Source organism: Papaver somniferum, unplaced genomic scaffold (assembly GCF_003573695.1).
Source record: "Papaver somniferum cultivar HN1 unplaced genomic scaffold, ASM357369v1 unplaced-scaffold_57, whole genome shotgun sequence".
NCBI classification, from domain to species: Eukaryota; Viridiplantae; Streptophyta; class Magnoliopsida; order Ranunculales; family Papaveraceae; genus Papaver; species Papaver somniferum.
This window is the reverse complement of record NW_020648415.1, coordinates 1,497,645-1,517,779: the sequence shown is the minus strand read 5'-3', so window position 1 is coordinate 1,517,779 and position 20,135 is coordinate 1,497,645. Positions and strand designations below refer to the sequence as shown.

At 34.5% G+C, this 20,135-nt stretch overlaps 3 protein-coding genes across 3 annotated transcripts; all 3 read right to left on the bottom strand.

Moving 5' to 3' along the window:
• Positions 1-360: 360 nt before the first annotated feature.
• On the bottom strand, positions 361-918 carry LOC113343270 (dirigent protein 5-like). The gene has a single exon (XM_026587515.1). The coding sequence runs from the start codon at positions 916-918 to the stop codon at positions 361-363; it is 558 nt and encodes a 185-aa protein (XP_026443300.1).
• A 2,198-nt stretch (positions 919-3,116) lies between these two features.
• Positions 3,117-4,064, bottom strand: LOC113343269 (dirigent protein 5-like). The gene has a single exon (XM_026587514.1). The coding sequence runs from the start codon at positions 4,062-4,064 to the stop codon at positions 3,507-3,509; it is 558 nt and encodes a 185-aa protein (XP_026443299.1). The 3' UTR covers positions 3,117-3,506.
• A 2,589-nt stretch (positions 4,065-6,653) lies between these two features.
• LOC113343267 (dirigent protein 5-like) lies at positions 6,654-7,211 on the bottom strand. The gene has a single exon (XM_026587513.1). It carries the CDS (start codon positions 7,209-7,211, stop codon positions 6,654-6,656), a length of 558 nt encoding a protein of 185 aa, XP_026443298.1.
• Positions 7,212-20,135: the final 12,924 nt, after the last annotated feature.

Here is a 20,135-nt window from a genome sequence, read left to right as displayed (position 1 = left end):
AAAAAGATTCAATTAAAAAAAAGAAGAAATACACGTAGAGCACATAAAGGAAAACCCACCAAAAAAAGAAGCAGGAAATAAAAAGAACACCCGAAAACTGGTAAATCATCTTGAAGACGTATCAGGTTGGATTTCTTTCCAGTCGATCCTAGCTAGTGTTTGGCAATTGTGAAGCTTCTCTTTCAAGTATCTGGACCTCTTTCCCCGGCGGAGCACCACCATAGAAAGGGAACAAAATTAAAAGGAAAAATAGTCACTAGTGATCAGCACTTATTCATAAGAAATTACAATAAGATAAACTAGTAGTAATCATGCATGCAAAAGGAAAATCAAAATGAAACGATATGCGCAGGAAAACGACTAGTAGTAACACTCGTAGAGTTTGATGTCCATTTTGAGACGAAAATATGCAAATCCTTGGGCCGCATCCGTTTTCAACGTTGCTATCCCTCTCGTCATAAAAAAATCACCAGTGCCACCAACGACGGAAATATCTCTAGTCTTTTGATTCATCATATCCGCACCCATAAGATTCAAAGTTCCCACATAGTCGGAAGAATTGAAGATTACCGAAAATGCAAACCAAGCGTTGTATCTAGTCTTCATATCATAGAAGAAGAAACCTTGAGCTCTAGCCACCGGGCTAGATAAAATATGTTGATCCAGGGTTAATGGATCATCAAAGACTATAAGTGTTCCAAACTGAAAGTTGCTAATACCCGTGGCATTAGTTACTGCAGACGATGTTGCGTTATCCGCATTCGTAACATTAAACAGGGTGTCGTGAAGGTATAGTGTAAAAGTTTTGCATGGTAATTTCTCGTTTAAGACTACCCTGTTACTGTGAGCAAAAGCAAACTGAATCAGAAGAACAAAGAAGATAGCGGTGCATGCATTATCGATGAATGACTTCGACATTCTCTTTTGCAATCGTTACTTAGAATGAACCCAGAATTCCATGACTTATTTATACTGCGCACAACTATTGGTTGGTTACAAGTTTGGTGAGTTTGACTGTGCATATTGAAGAAATTAGGATTAAACAAATCAAATAAGTATCAACTATTGTTTCTAGTGGGTAAGAAACGTTGAATTGAACCTCTTTAAGTCTATTTTCTAAATCAATCATTCTGAGTTGGGATACATTTTCCGTCACCTAAATCTTTGCTTATGGAAAAAGTCTCGAATGATTGACATTTTGGGGAAACGTTTTTATTACCGTAAATAGTAGGCTATGGTGAGTCATTGTCCTAGATATATGCTTCTGTAAGCTCTGCTATGGTGATTTACATTTGCTACGGCTTCGCCCGACCATTGTTAAGTTCATCAAATATCTGGTTGATCCGTCTGGTGAGTACCTGAAAATGAAGGCTTCTTCTTTTTTGAAGAGGCTAGAAGGAAAAGTACATAGAGTTGAAGGACCACTCTTCACAGAAAGATTATGGCAGCAGACTCTTCTTCTTGGATTTGGAAAGGTATAATAAAGAGCTTAGTTTTTATTAAAGCAAACATACTTAGAAAAATTAATGATGGTGTTTCTACTAATATCTGGCTTGATAATTGGATATCTTATGCTACTTCTCCACCTGTTTCTAATAATATAAATTATAAAGATTATGGTTATGTGAAAGATCTTATTGATGTGAACAACAACTGTTGGAATCTAAATTTGTTGAATAGTTTATTTTCTCCGGAGGATGTTATTAGAATTAGAGCTATTAAGATTAATTTGCATCAAAGTGATAAAGTTATGTGGGCTCATACGCATAATGGTATGTTTACTAGCAAATCGGCGTATAAGGCTTATATGAATGAAAGTTGTACTAGGGAAGAAGCTTCTTTCTGGCGCAGGGTTTGGTCTTTGGAGTGTCTTCCCAAAATTAAGTTCTTTATGTGGAATTTTTTTTCTCATATGCTGCCTGTTAATTCCCTACTTAGTGTTTATAATCCTTCTATTGATGATATATGCCCTCTTTGTAAGTATGAAGTTGAAACTGAGTTACATTTACTAGCCCAGTGTCCGATTGCTTCACATGTTTGGTTTGGTATGTCGTTTCAGCATTTAATTTCGCCTGATCCGCAAGGGATAGATAATTATTTTCTTATGTGGTTTGAAAACGGTTTGGGTGACTCTCCTTATAATGTTAACTGGCCAAGTATTGCTGCTATTATAATGTGGTGTATCTGGAAGTTGCGGTGTGGTGTGGTTTTCAGAAAGATTGCTATTGATCTAAATAAAGTTATACTAGATGTGAAAAGAATGATAAACTCATATATTAAACCTTTCATTCCTGTGAGAGATAGTAACTTACATAAAAAGATCTGCAGAACTGAGGTGGAAAATTTTGTGTTTATTGATGGCTCTTACAAGGATTTTAATATGGTTGTTGGTATTTTCTGGTGTGATTTGGCAGGAATAATAAAGGGTTCTCGTGCTGACTTTGGGCTGATTCCAGATGCGGTTGGAGCTGAATCAAATGCACTTTTTTTAGGTATCTCTTGGGCTATAGAGATGAATCTGTCTAGAGTCATTTTTCTTAGCGACTGTCTTCAAATGGTGGATTTTTTGAATGGAGACTGTTCAAAAGTGGGTTGGTGGAGCAGTGATGTTCTTAAGGATTGTATGAGTTTGTTGTCTAGTAATAATAGTTTTAAACTTATGTATATTAATCGTGTCAAAAAAAATCTAGCTGATAAGCTTGTTCGTCGAGCTAGAAAGTACTGTATTAAGAACAATTGGGTTTCTTTTCCTCCTTTTTTGGATGGTCTTGTAAGGAAGGATCCCCTAATTGATGTTTGTACTTCACTTTTAAGTTAATCCCAGGTAGTTTTTCTCACCAAAAAAAAAGGTACAATGGAAGGAGGACTCTCTCTCTTACCATATTTGGAAGTGTGAGGTCATTTGGTGTGACTAGAACCGGTATGATCAAAAATCAAATTCACCCTTCAACATGTCCAATTAGTCAAACCTTTCTATTAGTATGTGAAGCCCCTATAACAAGTCTCTTCTAAATGACCAGGTTTTTGCAACGTCATAGTATGTGTAAAACAAAAAAACTTTATAGTGATGTTTTTGACAAGCTTGTCTTGTCCACACTGCAATACATTTTCTTTTTATTTCTTATTTTATTGAAATTTACTACTGGGAAAATGATTCAATTAAAAAAAGAAGAAATACACGTAGAGCACATAAAGGCAAACCCACCAAAAAAAGAAGCAGGAAATAAAAAGAACACCCGAAAACTGGTAAATCATCTTGAAGACGTATCAGGTTGGATTTCTTTCCAGTCGATCCTAGCTAGTGTTTGGCAATTGTGAAGCTTCTCTTTCAAGTATCTGGACCTCTTTCCCCGGCGGAGCACCACCATAGAAAGGGAACAAAATTAAAAGGAAAAATAGTCACTAGTGATCAGCACTTATTCATAAGAAATTACAATAAGATAAACTAGTAGTAATCATGCATGCAAAAGGAAAATCAAAATGAAACGATATGCGCAGGAAAACGACTAGTAGTAACACTCGTAGAGTTTGATGTCCATTTTGAGACGAAAATATGCAAATCCTTGGGCCGCATCCGTTTTCAACGTTGCTATCCCTCTCGTCATAAAAAAATCACCAGTGCCACCAACGACGGAAATATCTCTAGTCTTTTGATTCATCATATCCGCACCCATAAGATTCAAAGTTCCCACATAGTCGGAAGAATTGAAGATTACCGAAAATGCAAACCAAGCGTTGTATCTAGTCTTCATATCATAGAAGAAGAAACCTTGAGCTCTAGCCACCGGGCTAGATAAAATATGTTGATCCAGGGTTAATGGATCATCAAAGACTATAAGTGTTCCAAACTGAAAGTTGCTAATACCCGTGGCATTAGTTACTGCAGACGATGTTGCGTTATCCGCATTCGTAACATTAAACAGGGTGTCGTGAAGGTATAGTGTAAAAGTTTTGCATGGTAATTTCTCGTTTAAGACTACCCTGTTACTGTGAGCAAAAGCAAACTGAATCAGAAGAACAAAGAAGATAGCGGTGCATGCATTATCGATGAATGACTTCAACATTCTCTTTTGCAATCGTTACTTAGAATGAACCCAGAATTCCATGACTTATTTATACTGCGCACAACTATTGGTTGGTTACAAGTTTGGTGAGTTTGACCGTGCATATTGAAGAAATTAGGATTAAACAAATCAAATAAGTATCAACTATTGTTTCTAGTGGGTAAGAAACGTTGAATTGAACCTCTTTAAGTCTATTTTCTAAATCAACCATTCTGAGTTGGGATACATTTTCCGTCACCTAAATCTTTGCTTATGGAAAAAGTCTCGAATGATTGACATTTTGGGGAAACGTTTTTATTACCGTAAATAGTAGGCTATGGTGAGTCATTGTCCTAGATATATGCTTCTGTAAGCTCTGCTATGGTGATTTACATTTGCTACGGCTTCGCCCGACCATTGTTAAGTTCATCAAATATCTGGTTGATCCGTCTGGTGAGTACCTGAAAATGAAGGCTTCTTCTTTTTTGAAGAGGCTAGAAGGAAAAGTACATAGAGTTGAAGGACCACTCTTCACAGAAAGATTATGGCAGCAGACTCTTCTTCTTGGATTTGGAAAGGTATAATAAAGAGCTTAGTTTTTATTAAAGCAAACATACTTAGAAAAATTAATGATGGTGTTTCTACTAATATCTGGCTTGATAATTGGATATCTTATGCTACTTCTCCACCTGTTTCTAATAATATAAATTATAAAGATTATGGTTATGTGAAAGATCTTATTGATGTGAACAACAACTGTTGGAATCTAAATTTGTTGAATAGTTTATTTTCTCCGGAGGATGTTATTAGAATTAGAGCTATTAAGATTAATTTGCATCAAAGTGATAAAGTTATGTGGGCTCATACGCATAATGGTATGTTTACTATCAAATCGGCGTATAAGGCTTATATGAATGAAAGTTGTACTAGGGAAGAAGCTTCTTTCTGGCGCAAGGTTTGGTCTTTGGAGTGTCTTTCCAAAATTAAGTTCTTTATGTGGAAATTTTTTTCTCATACGCTGCCTGTTAATTCCCTACTTAGTGTTTATAATCCTTGTATTGATGATATATGCCCTCTTCGTAAGAATGAAGTTGAAACTGAGTTACATTTACTAGCCCAGTGTCTGATTGCTTCACATGTTTGGTTTGGTATGTCGTTTCAGCATTTAATTTCGCCTGATCCGCAAGGGATAGATAATTATTTTCTTATGTGGTTTGAAAACGGTTTGGGTGACTCTCCTTATAATGTTACCTGGCCAAGTATTACTGCTATTATAATGTGGTGCATCTGGAAGTTGCGGTGTGATGTAGTTTTCAGAAAGATTGCTATTGATCTAAATAAAGTTATACTAGATGTGAAAAGAATGATAAACTCATATATTAAACCTTTCATTCCTGTGAGAGATAGTAACTTACATAAAAAGATCTGCAGAACTGAGGTGGAAAATTTTGTGTTTATTGATGGCTCTTACAAGGATTTTAATATGGTTGTTGGTATTTTCTGGTGTGATTTGGCAGGAATAATAAAGGGTTCTCGTGCTGACTTTGGGCTGATTCCAGATGCGGTTGGAGCTGAATCAAATGCACTTTTTTTTGGGTATCTCTTGGGCTATAGAGATGAATCTGTCTAGAGTCATTTTTCTTAGCGACTGTCTTCAAATGGTGGATTTTTTGAATGGAGACTGTTCAAAAGTGGGTTGGTGGAGCAGTGATGTTCTTAAGGATTGTATGAGTTTGTTGTCTAGTAATAATAGTTTTAAACTTATGTATATTAATCGTGTCAAAAAAAATCTAGCTGATAAGCTTGTTCGTCGAGCTAGAAAGTACTGTATTAAGAACAATTGGGTTTCTTTTCCTCCTTTTTTGGATGGTCTTGTAAGGAAGGATCCCCTAATTGATGTTTGTACTTCACTTTTAAGTTAATCCCAGGTAGTTTTTCTCACCAAAAAAAAAGGTACAATGGAAGGAGGACTCTCTCTCTTACCATATTTGGAAGTGTGAGGTCATTTGGTGTGACTAGAACCGGTATGATCAAAAATCAAATTCACCCTTCAACATGTCCAATTAGTCAAACCTTTCTATTAGTATGTGAAGCCCCTATAACAAGTCTCTTCTAAATGACCAGGTTTTTGCAACGTCATAGTATGTGTAAAACAAAAAAACTTTATAGTGATGGTTTTGACAAGCTTGTCTTGTCCACACTGCAATACATTTTCTTTTTATTTCTTATTTTATTGAAATTTACTACTGGGAAAAAGATTCAATTAAAAAAAGAAGAAATACACGTAGAGCACATAAAGGCAAACCCACCAAAAAAAGAAGCAGGAAATAAAAAGAACACCCGAAAACTGGTAAATCATCTTGAAGACGTATCAGGTTGGATTTCTTTCCAGTCGATCCTAGCTAGTGTTTGGCAATTGTGAAGCTTCTCTTTCAAGTATCTGGACCTCTTTCCCCGGCGGAGCACCACCATAGAAAGGGAACAAAATTAAAAGGAAAAATAGTCACTAGTGATCAGCACTTATTCATAAGAAATTACAATAAGATAAACTAGTAGTAATCATGCATGCAAAAGGAAAATCAAAATGAAACGATATGCGCAGGAAAACGACTAGTAGTAACACTCGTAGAGTTTGATGTCCATTTTGAGACTAAAATATGCAAATCCTTGGGCCGCATCCGTTTTCAACGTTGCTATCCCTCTCGTCATAAAAAAATCACCAGTGCCACCAACGACGGAAATATCTCTAGTCTTTTGATTCATCATATCCGCACCCATAAGATTCAAAGTTCCCACATAGTCGGAAGAATTGAAGATTACCGAAAATGCAAACCAAGCGTTGTATCTAGTCTTCATATCATAGAAGAAGAAACCTTGAGCTCTAGCCACCGGGCTAGATAAAATATGTTGATCCAGGGTTAACGGATCATCAAAGACTATAAGTGTTCCAAACTGAAAGTTGCTAATACCCGTGGCATTAGTTACTGCAGACGATGTTGCGTTATCCGCATTCGTAACATTAAACAGGGTGTCGTGAAGGTATAGTGTAAAAGTTTTGCATGGTAATTTCTCGTTTAAGAATACCCTGTTACTGTGAGCAAAAGCAAACTGAATCAGAAGAACAAAGAAGATAGCGGTGCATGCATTATCGATGAATGACTTCGACATTCTCTTTTGCAATCGTTACTTAGAATGAACCCAGAATTCCATGACTTATTTATACTGCGCACAACTATTGGTTGGTTACAAGTTTGGTGAGTTTGACTGTGCATATTGAAGAAATTAGGATTAAACAAATCAAATAAGTATCAACTATTGTTTCTAGTGGGTAAGAACCGTTGAATTGAACCTCTTTAAGTCTATTTTCTAAATCAATCATTCTGAGTTGGGATACATTTTCCGTCACCTAAATCTTTGCTTATGGAAAAAGTCTCGAATGATTGACATTTTGGGGAAACGTTTTTATTACCGTAAATAGTAGGCTATGGTGAGTCATTGTCCTAGACATATGCTTCTGTAAGCTCTGCTATGGTGATTTACATTTGCTACGGTTTCGCCCGACCATTCTTAAGTTCATCAAATATTTGGTTGATCCGTTTGGTGAGTACCTGAAAATGAAGGCTTCTTCTTTTTCGAAGAGGCTTGAAGGAAAAGTACATAGAGTTGGACCACTCTTAACGGTGAGTTTAGTATGGACTAGTTATTTTTAGATTTTCAGCAGCGCCCATCAACGGTGATGCAGGACGCCTAACTGGCCATGTCAACTTATTTTGACTCAGTCAAACATCTTTCTATATCTAGTTTATGTTTTCCTTTTCTACAGTTGGTTTCCTAGTTCAGTTGGTTTCCTAGTCTAGTCTGAATTCTTTTTCTAGTTTTCGATATTAGGAAATATTTAAGCATATACATATAAGCTATAAGAAGTTGTAGAATTTCTACGTCCAAGTTATTCTTTGATTCATCAACATTATTTTCTTAGTTATTCTTCTCCAGTTGCTACGCTATTTTGTTTAAATCCTTTTGGTAAAACTTTACGTCCCATAAATTAAATACTTATTCCTCCAACTCCCTCTTCATGAAGACCCTAAATCCATCACTTAGAGTTAGAGGAGAAAAATGGATAGAGAGGAAAAAGTTGGGGCTTCAACTCACGAAACTATTTCGCGAAAGTAACAAAAAGACTATTCGAAGAAAATCAGCTTCTCAAATGGATGGCAAAGACACCTCAGAAGTTGCAAACACGAACCTAATTCGCAAAAGGAACAAAAAGATTACTCATAGAAAATCAACTTGTCAAATGGAGAGCAAAGACACCTCAGAATTTGCATACGTGAAACCAATTGGCAAAAGGAACAAAAGGACTATTCAAAGAAAATCAGCATCTCAAATGGAGGGCAAAGACGCCTCAGAAGTTGCAAACAACAAGTGGAGTACTGCTGAAGAAGGTGGTAGCAGTGAGACAGCTATCTACAATCCTTCGTCTGAAGAAACACAGAAGAAGTCGAAGAAATATCAGACCAGGTGAGTCAGCTTCAAGAACTGTAGTCACTAGCTAAAGAAAATTACTATGATAAGCTCGCAATCTTTACGGAAGCAAAACAGAGGCCTCCAACTGAAACAGCAGATATCCGCCAGGCAATGAAGGACTATGAAGATGCCCTGTCGAAGTATATCCGAGCTGAAACGAATCTCTTGAAAGAGCAAGGACGTGTGGCTTGGTTTTGGTTCCTGTACGAGTAATGAGGAAGCATAAAGCATAGCGTCTTGCTGGAATGCCGCTGGTTTATTGCAAGGCACTGGTGGACTTCCTTCTTCTCTGACAAACGGATGGTCATCAGGCTGTAGGTGCAAGGCTAGCTGTATCACCGAAGTAGTTTTTAAGTATAATTAGTAGTAGTGAGTGACCTGCATTAATTATAGACTCCTTCTGTCTTTACAGTTCTTTAACTTTATGGGATTTTTATCAAATAATTTTCAGCTAATACGAAGAGGTTCAGCATTTCTCAAATAATTTTTCACTAGCTAGCTATTTGGTACTAATCGATAATGAAGAAACTTAATTATTGAATAATGAACTGCACTGGACTTGCAAATGATAAGATTTGTGGTTAGAATATTAATATTCAGTAGTGCAACTCTCAGTCTTTTCATATTCATTGATCATATAGGGCACAGTACATACAGCTAAAAGAAAACCAATGAAACTATTTAAAGGTCTTAAATTATCATTACTTGGTAGTGAGTCAACGGATCAAACCAAGACTAATTGTAAACAAATCCTTTAAAACCCCTCTCTCCTCCTCTCACTTCCTCCGCATTTCCCTAGAACCCTTCTTCCTCCTCTTCTTCTTCTCTAAAGATGGAGTACCAGATGATGATGGGTTTCCCATCAAGGATCAAGAAAGGAGTGAGAGAGAAATCACCCACAAAACTCATAAGAATTACACTGATTAAACACTTTCTGCATACATTTTTATAACCAACAGACTATGCCTTTTATAGGCTTACAAAAAAAAGTTAACACTAACCCAATAACTAAACTCCTATTTATTAGGATCCACGTTCCACTCCTATTTATTAGGATCCACGTTCCACACTGATTAAACACTTTCATCGTCTTTGCGTGCTCCCTTTATCACAATTCTACCCAATGGATCAACAAGGTCTTTTTCATATAGGTAGTCTTCCATCTGAGACTTCCAAAACGTAAAGTTCTTCCCATTAAAATTTTTAACCCTAGCTATCGTACTTTCGTTATTATCACCGATAACTCCCACTCCAATCGTACTATGATAAACCCTAAAGCTCTAACCCCGAACTCAGATACCAGTTATCAGGATTTTCTTAGGGAATAATCACTGACAACAGAAGAATAACGGATCTTGAGATATTATGATGAATAATAAGTAAACCAAGCACAAGCAACCATAATAATACGAGAAAGATAAATCAACTCACAATACACAAGATTTATAGTGGTTTGACCAATACATACAACTTGTATATATTGTGTACGTCCACTTTGAGCCGCACCAACTCAAATCCACTATGAAGAAAAACGATTACAACATCGTGTGAATCCCAACAAACTCTTGGTTACACTGCAACAATTATCCGAGACGATAACCTTGTCTCTTGTTCCTCACCAATATGCTCTCACAACGAAACCCTATCTTTAGCCCTAAAAGCTATACAAGAAATATCTTACCGATCTCTTAATCGTTTTCTACACAATACAATTTTACAAGGCCTAATTACCTATTCATATGGGTTACAAACTTGGCCACCAAGAATTATAGTCGGTTTAGGAACCCCCTTCCCTAAATAACCACGGCTAACTTTAGGAAATAATAATTAGTCTTCAATAACTAACACTTTGAACACTTTTTAAACTTCTTTTTCTATAACCCTCTCCCTCAACTCAACTCCCAACCCCAACTCCGATACCATGATGGATTTCCCATCAAGGATCAAGAGAGGAGTCAAAGAGAAATCACACACAAAACTCATAAGAATTACATTGATTAAACACTTTCTGCATACATTTTTAACCAGCAGACTATGCCTTTTATAGACTTACAAGAACACGTTAACACTAACCCAATAACTAAACTCCTATTTATTAGGATCCACGTTCCACATTCATGATACGTAAATCACTTCCAAAAGACTAGGACACCTTCTTCACACGTCCAACGTCATGGGACTCAACATGCACTTGTTCAAAAATTCCTAAATATTAGGATTAAGGTAAACCGTGTTTGGATTACAAATCCAACACCCTCCCTTAATTCAAACACGTTTAATATTTTGTTTTCTTCTTCACCGCATATACATCAGCAAATAAAACATGAAAGAAAACGTCATCATCATTGTAACTATTATCGTCGTCACGGTCTTCATTATAATTGTAGTGCCCCCTAAGCTAGCAGCTAACTAATCCAAGAGATTAGCTAAAAGAAGAGGTACTAAGAATCTAAATCATTTATTTAAGCGTTCAATTTAGAAATCTGCTACAAAGACTTAACCCAAAACTAACCCCGCTCAGAAATATATATACAAGAACTCCTCTCAAATGATACATATAAAATAGTCATTTGGTTTACAAATAGAATATAAAACAAAACAAACATATTAAAATATGATCAAGTACCGAAGTCAATTTCTCGGAGCTTTCGCTGCGCAACTCTGATCTGTCTATGAAACTGAAAGTGGGAATAATTAACATTTAACTTCTAAGTAATCATAGGCAAGATTTGGAAAACAATACATGTTTTTTCTAAACATTGAACAGTGACTAAGTCACTGAAATAAACATACATGTATATGGAACAAACTCCTTATTTCAAACAATGTATAATATTCGTGCTGACCACACTCAATAGCTATGGGTGCCACCAAGACCATGATGACCAACTCTAAACAATAAAAGCTGAATTAATGTAGGTATAAATGTGAAGGAGCGTATCCTATATACCACAAGTGGAAATTCTCATTTCCTATAACAATTCATATTGACAACAAAACATTACAAGTCATTTCCAAATCGTGGAAAGATTCACAGAATCAACAGGATTATCATAATGCATTTTAAAACAAAGCATGGAATGCACGGACAAACAATGCATGAATTTTTTAAGCATAAACTTTTATAAAAACAACAATAATGATTACAAAAGAGTTAAATGTATTCCCACCTCTTTTGAAGAAAAGCCACGCTTACCTCGAGATCCACGATCCACTGGTTCATCCTTTGAATCGATCGTTGTTAATAACGAACTGTTAATCACACAAGAACTCTAAGATTCTAGCCAAAATGGCTCAAACAAGAATCATACAATTTATCTAATGGTTCTAACCCCATTTATGTTTCTACACATCTTCATTATCCAACTCTTGCATATCTAATGGTTCCCTAATTCAATTAGGTTGATTCTAAAGTCCATAGCTAAGTCTTAAGAATATATACAACTTTGTAGAGGAAGTCGAAGTCTAATTCGGACCATAAGTGGTCCAAACATTAAACTAGGAATACAGGGTACTAAGCCCAAGTCCAACAACCCGCCCCATTAATCTAAGGCCTGGTCTAACTGGGTCAACTGACGTCAAACTAACGGTTAATCTAACACTCATCCAAACGTTTCTGATGATGAGGCCAGCAACCCATGATACATACACCCACCCAAACGTTAAGCGTATCCCAGGTCGGTCTTAATACAAAAAGACTATTTTACCCTTCAAACTCAAATGTTGATATCTTCTTCGACCGGTGTCCGAATGACACGTTCGAGTAGTCCACTCCGCATAACTTTTCGAGTTCTATCTAACATGACTAGTTTCGTATCTAGTTCGTTGTTAGATTAATTTCTAATAATTAACGTTCGTGTTAAACTAATCAAGTCATTAACGGCTAAATCTTCTCTTGATCAACTCTTGACCGGTCTAATAGCGTTGACGAACTTGAGGGTCCTTACATTCTCCCCACCTTATTCATTTTCGTCCTCGAAAATCAAACCATCCTTTTAGTCTTCAAAACTTTCCACCTTATAGAATAATACCATCTCTTGTCTAAGCACAAACGACATAAAACAAAACACAAAACTAAACAACTTCCTACAACTAAAATTTGTGGCTCTAGGTTCAATTACACCGATTTAAATCTATCAAGTAAGGAAGTCTAATTTTCTTAGACTAAGTTCTATTTCTTAAGATATATGTCTCTAACTTCAAGGACGAATCCTACGAATCTTTCTAAGTGGAATTATATCTATCGGTTTTCAAAAGGGTTATACCAAACTTCTATGGTCGGTCATCTCTGAATGCAGTTGCCCTGTCAAGGTTGGCCAGTCCCGACAATGCCTTCCTACGAACAGAGAAAACACAACCTTCATTATTCCCCAGTGCTGGATTAACTAACTATTAACTTATTAAGATTAATTAGTCTGTAAACTTTTATCTTATCTGGTGTAAACCAATAAATTTACTGGATGAATTATATAAATAGTTCACATCATTCTAGACAATTTAATCCTCAAAATTTATTTTATTTGACTTTATTTTATTATTATTTATTTTATCAATATAAATAATCCAAACTCGAATTCAAGCTAATTTATAACATCCAATATTTTTTTAACTTTGCCGTGTTACCGTTTTTTTCATAGATTTATGTACTACTACCTCCGTCCCACTAAATTTAGTTATACACTGGGTCACTTATTAGTGGGACGGAGGGAATATTTAAGAATAACTTAATGGTATAACGATTATCCAAATGTCACTATTATATTATGGATTAATTTACTATTTTCAATGTATCTATTTGTTTATTTCATTATGTGACTTGATATAAGTGAACAGCCGCTAACAATTTTTCATAGTCATTTGGCATTCTTAGGCCGATAAAAGTTAATCGCAATTAATCTTAATATCAAGTTTAATTTTATTAATAACACTAGGCTTGATTTGATCTAAATTTATTTCCTTACATTTATATTATTGTTAAATAATCCTTAAGTTGTACTACCAGTAAAAATTACATTTTGCTAATACCATCCTATAATTCTTATCCAAATGATATTTACAATAATTCTAAATTTTATAATAATTGGTATTATGCAATAGTATTATTTTCTTATCTTCTCAAAAATTATTGTCTCAATTATATTATCAGTTTCACTATAAAGATTGTCCCATAAGCTTTTATTAAAATTTCCCTTCTTTGATTACTAGCATAACTAAAATATGACCAGAATAGCTACTTAGCTTAATTTTACTAAGCCTTAATCTTGTAAATATAATTCTACTTCCACGTAAGGATTGATATAATAGATTTTATTTGTTCATATTGAATTTGTATATTATAACTTGTTAAATATTGGCGTTGGTAATTTAATAAATCTAAATTTGAGTCTTCATAAAATCTTAATATGCCTTTAATAGTCTTTAGATATTGTTATTATATAACGCATCCTATTAATAGGCAAATTTATTCTCCTTTAAGTCTAATTTTGTACCTAGCATCCAAGTATTATAAATATCACTTAATGTGAAAAATTTAGTGATTTACTGAATCATGTATTGAACTAAAGATATTCGGGTATAAAATCGTTAACACGTTTAGTCTTTATGTTATGCATTATGTGTTCTCATGTTCTTAATTATATTTGATAAGTCATATACTAACTATCTGGTTTAAACGCATAATATATGTTTTCTAATTTGTTTGTTAATTAACTTTGTAGAACTTAAACCGCAGATAAGCACTAATAATTTCCATAGCTAATTGATCCTAATCATTACTTTATCGCTATACAATTGTTGATGAGATTTTAATTAAGTTATGCTCAACATAATACTAATTTAAATTCTACCAGTTTAAGTTCGTCATACTAATTTTCTATTTCAAAAGATGATTAAATCTATTTACGAAGAAGGATCCTATTCTTATACAAATTTATTTTTCTTTTAATTCTAATATTTCCCTAAGCATCTGAATACTATTATTACTACTTCATGTATATTTGTTTCATTTTAAAGAGTTACTAAGTCATTTGATAAATTAAAATAATTTCGGTGTAAGATTATTAACAAAGCAAGTCTTTTTAATTCATATATCATATCATCGTTTTCTTAAGTCTAACACCTTATAATTATTGCACTAACTAACTAGTTTAGACGGAAAACATCTATTCCTAATTTGTCATTAGTTCAATTTATAAAATTTAACCCATATCTATTTTATCATAATTATTATTATTTCTTTAGTTATACGCCTTTAATTAGGTTTTAGTTAAGTTAAGTTCAATATGACACTAATTGATAAATGTTAACATTACTATATTAAATTATTATTATTATCTTTATTATCATCTATAGTTACTATTATAATAATTTTGTTATTAACTCTGATGGTTAAACTATTATTTAAAATACTCTTACAATTATTAAGTCCCAAAAATATTACTAACATTTATGTGATTATAAATTGTCGACTCTATGTGTATGTAGATGTACTCAATAAGTTCCTATGTGACTTTCAAAATTTATCACTAATATTAATCTCATTATTTTTCTAATATTCGATTATGTACGAGTTCATACTTTTTAGATTAATTATTCCCTAATTTTATTAATAGATCTACTGGTGTACCCTACGACTTGTACTTCACTACAAATGCAGACAACCAAACTAACAAATCAATCAATCAAATAAACCTTTTAATTATTGGTAGCTTTTAGTTATTAAGATTCATCTCAGAAACCCACCCAGTTCTAAACTAATCTAGTTCACTAACTGGCACTGGCTAATTTTATCTTTTCCCATATAAGATTTAATAGTGAGCTCTGATACCAACTTTTATCGCCCCCTAAGCAAGCAGCTAACTAATCCAAGAAATTAGCTAAAAGAAGAGGTACTAAAAATCTAAATCATTTATTTAAACGTTCAATTTAGAAATCTTCTACAAAGACTTAACCCAAAACTAACCCCGCTCAGAAATATATATATAAGAACTCCTCTCAAATGATACATATAAAATAGTCATTTGGTTTACAAGTAGAATATACAACAAAACAAACATATTAAAATATAATCAAGTAACGAAGTCAACTTCTCGGAGTTTTGGCTGCGCAACTCTGATCTGTCTCTGAAACTGAAAGTGGGAATAATTAACATTTAACTTCTAAGTAACCATAGGCAAGATTTGGTAAACAATACATGTTTTTCCGAAACATTGAACAGTGACTAAGTCACTGAAATAAACATACATGTATATGGAACAAACTCCTTCTTTCAAACAATGTATAATATTCGTGCTAACCACACTCAATAGCTATGGATGTCACCAAGACCATGATGACCAACTCTAAACAATAAAAAATGAATTAATGTAGGTATAAATGTGAAGGAGCGTATCCTATATACCACAAGTGGAAATTCTCATTTCCCATAACAATTCATATTGACAACAAACACATTACAAGTCCTTTCCAAATCGTGGAAAGATTCACAGAATCAACAGGATTATCATAATGCATTTTAAACAAAGCATGGAATGCACGGACAGACAATGCACGAATTTGTTAAGCATAAACTTTTATAAAAACAACAATAATGATTACAAAAGAGTCAAACGTATTCCCACCTCTTTTGAAGACAAGCCACGCCTACCTCGAAATCCACGATCCACTGGTTCATCCTTTGAATCGATCGTTGTTAATAACCAACTGTTAATCACACAAAAACTCTAAGATTCTAGCCAAAATGGCTCAAACAAGAATCATACAATTTATCTAATGGTTCTAACCCCATTTATGGTTCTACACATCTTCATTATCCAATTCTTGCATATCTAATGGTTCCCTAATTCAATTAGGTTGATTCTAAAGTCCATAGCAAAGTCTTAAAAATATATACAACTTTGTGGAAGAAGTCGAAGTCTAATTAACTTTGTAGAAGAAGTCGAAGTCTAAATCGGACCATAAGTGGTCCAAACATTAAACTAGGAATACAGGGTACTAAGCCCAAGTCCAACAACCCGGCCCATTAATCTAAGGCTTGGTCTAACTGGGTCAACTGACGTCAATCTAACGGCCAATCTAACAGTCAACGTCAATCACTAGTGGAAAATGGAAGTTAAAACACTGTCAGGAAAATAAGTAATATCACTAAAAACGACTGTGTCCATCAGCAGTATTCTAGGATTGGTTTTTCACAAAACGACTGTGTCAGGCAAACGTTCAATTTTCATATGTAAAATATCCCGTCCATAACTCACTAAGTAATTGAGATCCTGAATTCCTGATCAAAAGCATACACAGTAAATTGGTAGAAGTCTTAGGAGAAAATCCACAAACTTCACAAATTGAGATCCTTACCGAGCATACTTGCCAATTGAAACTCGTAGGGAGGTCCATATCTGCATCCATTCCCATATATAATCAAGCTTTAGTTCCACCTGCTCCCTCTTGGAATGTCAACCACCTGAAAATAATCAAAATATTAGGAAGGTTATTAGTATAAATTCATTTAGCCTAAAATCTGTTCATTTTAATATAAGCAGTTCCAGCAGCTTACGAAATGGATTCAAATTATGTTATCTGAGCAATCTTCATTACCAAGAGCATCATATTTCCATTAAATTCCTGCAAATAAACAGTGATGAAATGCAACCAATTTGATTTGCACTAGACAATCACATTACCAGCATCATCTTTCCTTAAAACTTCCTGTAAATAAACAATGATAGTAAGTTTTAAATCTAGCGCATTCAGAAACTTATACAGACAAGAAGTAAAACATAGTTATGATTCCTGATTCAGTTAAGATGAAAAAGTGCAAGGTTACAAGTTTCATGCAATCACGTTAGGGACTGAAATCTTCTTCTTATGAAGGTGTTATATTATAATTAAAAACAATGAAAAGAATCTATGGAAAAAAAAAGATAATTTTTTTTCATAGATTCTTTTACATGTTTCATAGTACTACTACGAACCAATAATCACAAAGACAACAACATTTACTACAAGAACCACAATTCAAAATCCGAAACAAAAATTATACTGGCAGCAGGTCGATCATCATTTTGTTTAGCACTACAAGGCGTCTGTCAATATCTGTAATCCAACTAGTATTCAGTTGCAAGGTGGATGTTAATTCAACACTATTTATGGATGGAAAAGCTACAGACCTTCCAAGTCCAAATTCAAACACCCACATTACTACGTCCAACTAAGATTGTTAATTTGATTCAAAGCACCTTTTTGTTGCATCTGATTTAAAATGCAAACTAATAAGTACACTTGATCCATAGTTCACATTTATAATTTTCCATTTAATTAGTAAGCAAACCAAATCCATCATATAGTTTCAGTTCCCAGAACAGAAATGGAGTACCACATAAACTAGTAAACTTACCACACAGTTCATGGCATATTTATCCAGATGTATATATTTAATTGGATCTTCTAAAAATCTAGTTCCCAATGTTAAAACTACTACGGAAATAATAAGTGAAAATCAATTATGCAAATCAAACATATTATATCATTTTGGAAAAAACAAACAACCTTACACATATTCTTAGAAAAAACCCATACCAAATTCAGAGTCTAAATGGCACAAAATTAGATGGCAAAACAGGCACAGGTGCTGCATTCAGAAAATTGACTTGACTGCCGGTACGTTCCAAGCTCCATCTTCAAAACTAGAAGTCCAAACAACATGCCCTGTTAAAAAACCGTAGAGGACACTATAAAATACATTTCTCGAGAAGAAACTATTAGCTAAAACCCCATCTATACGCGTCGAAACTAGCCTCTAAAAAGGCTGTCCGCGTAGTAATTATAAATGTTCGTTGACATTCTACCGAACATGCATTTCACAAATCTATCAATTCTAAATCCATAAATGTTATCGAAAATAGACCAAATTTATCAATTGAAAGTCTTATAGCTCAATCAATATCTCAAGTCATATTGTAAAATCAAATACTACCTATACAAGTGGCATTGGCAAATGTTATTGTTTATAACCATGAGCAGTTCACAAGTTTTCGCAAGGCGTACCTTTGGAAAATAAGTTTAAAAGATGAATGGCACCCATGAGCAGTATCCACCTAAAATTAGCTTGGTACACACGACCACATTAATTCCAGGCAACTAAAACATTTCTGAACTTGGTTAATCCGCTACCATCTTGCCATTATTTAAGCATACAAAGATCAGGCTCATAAAGAAGTCTTACATTTAATTACTGCAAATCAGATTGCACTAAGAAAGTCACCACATCCAAGAGAAAAAGGTTGAAACACAAGATGTCATTCTTCTTGTGATACTAGATACACTTTTAGACATGAAATATCAATATTGTTAACAATATACTAAACGTTGGTGTTCCTGGAATCATAGAGTAAAAGTTCAAAGATCAAAAAAAAAATTGGAAGAGAAGCGTATACCACAGTACCCGATGACCCCAAACACCAAAGCTTACACCCGATTACTTCTTCGTGGATCTTTCTTCCGTTTAGGATTCAGGCTACAAATGCAAACTTTTTGGTAAGTTCCTCTAGTTAATCCAAGAAATTGATTATAACCTACAAGGTTATCATGGGTCTGAGTAGAAAACAAGTGAACATACCTATTTATGAAACCAAGAAGAGCACATGCATAACAGCAGATGCAGGAGCTGCACAAACAACACTTGGCAATGCTGATCCTGCGTCACAACCGCGCTTACAAATCTTCAATGGTGTTCCAACCATATAATGGTGTTTTCCCAAGGCCGTCACTGAGACAAAAGGAAACAGAAAACTAAAGATTAGTATAAAAAGGAAGTAGACCGTAGCAGTCTATAATTCTCTAGGAAGTAAGTTTTCTAGAACGGTCCTATGTCACGTAAATCTTGTAATGTTAATTGTTGTAAAGTCGATCAAATGGTTTCATCACATACAAACAAAATCATGATGAACTATCCAAACTGTAACATTTATATACAAACAATACTGAACCCTGGAATAGTAAGTGGTCAAACATACCGGAATATAAATCATTGGTGCCCCACCAAAGTAGGTCAAAAAGAGTTCTGCATTCAAGTTTTCACTCATCAAAATAAGCCTCAGTTCTGGACACCATGGAAGAAGGTCCCTTGAGATTTGGGAATTTTTGGTTTTTCTGAGAGATTGATGTGGTGAGTGAATGGATAAGAAGAAGAAGATTTTTACAGAGATGGGGAAATTTCTTTTTACAATTTTTTTGTCATAGAAAATTCTGATTCTCACAGTGGTTTCTTAAGTCCATAGGAAAGCATGAATTTTTACGGAAATACCCATTCATAAAACGACTGTGAAAGAAACATGTTTTCCTTTTTCTCTTAAAAACAACTGGGTCTCACAGAACTTATATTTATCCTGGACCATGGAAGTCGGTTTTACAAAGCCCAGGAAGTGGTTAAAATCTCATTCTCCACTAGTGAATCAAAGGTCAAAGTCCAGGGTAATCAAATCGGTCAAGGTCAACTCGGGCAACTAAGTCAACTCGGGTCATGATCTGTAACTCAGCGAGTTAACGCCGATTCGACTCAGTCAGATTAAC

Coding starts and splice junctions, on each gene's coding strand:
- LOC113343270 (XM_026587515.1), bottom strand. CDS start 918: ATGTCGAAGTCATTCATCGATAATGCATGCACCGCTATCTTCTTTGTT.
- LOC113343269 (XM_026587514.1), bottom strand. CDS start 4,064: ATGTTGAAGTCATTCATCGATAATGCATGCACCGCTATCTTCTTTGTT.
- LOC113343267 (XM_026587513.1), bottom strand. CDS start 7,211: ATGTCGAAGTCATTCATCGATAATGCATGCACCGCTATCTTCTTTGTT.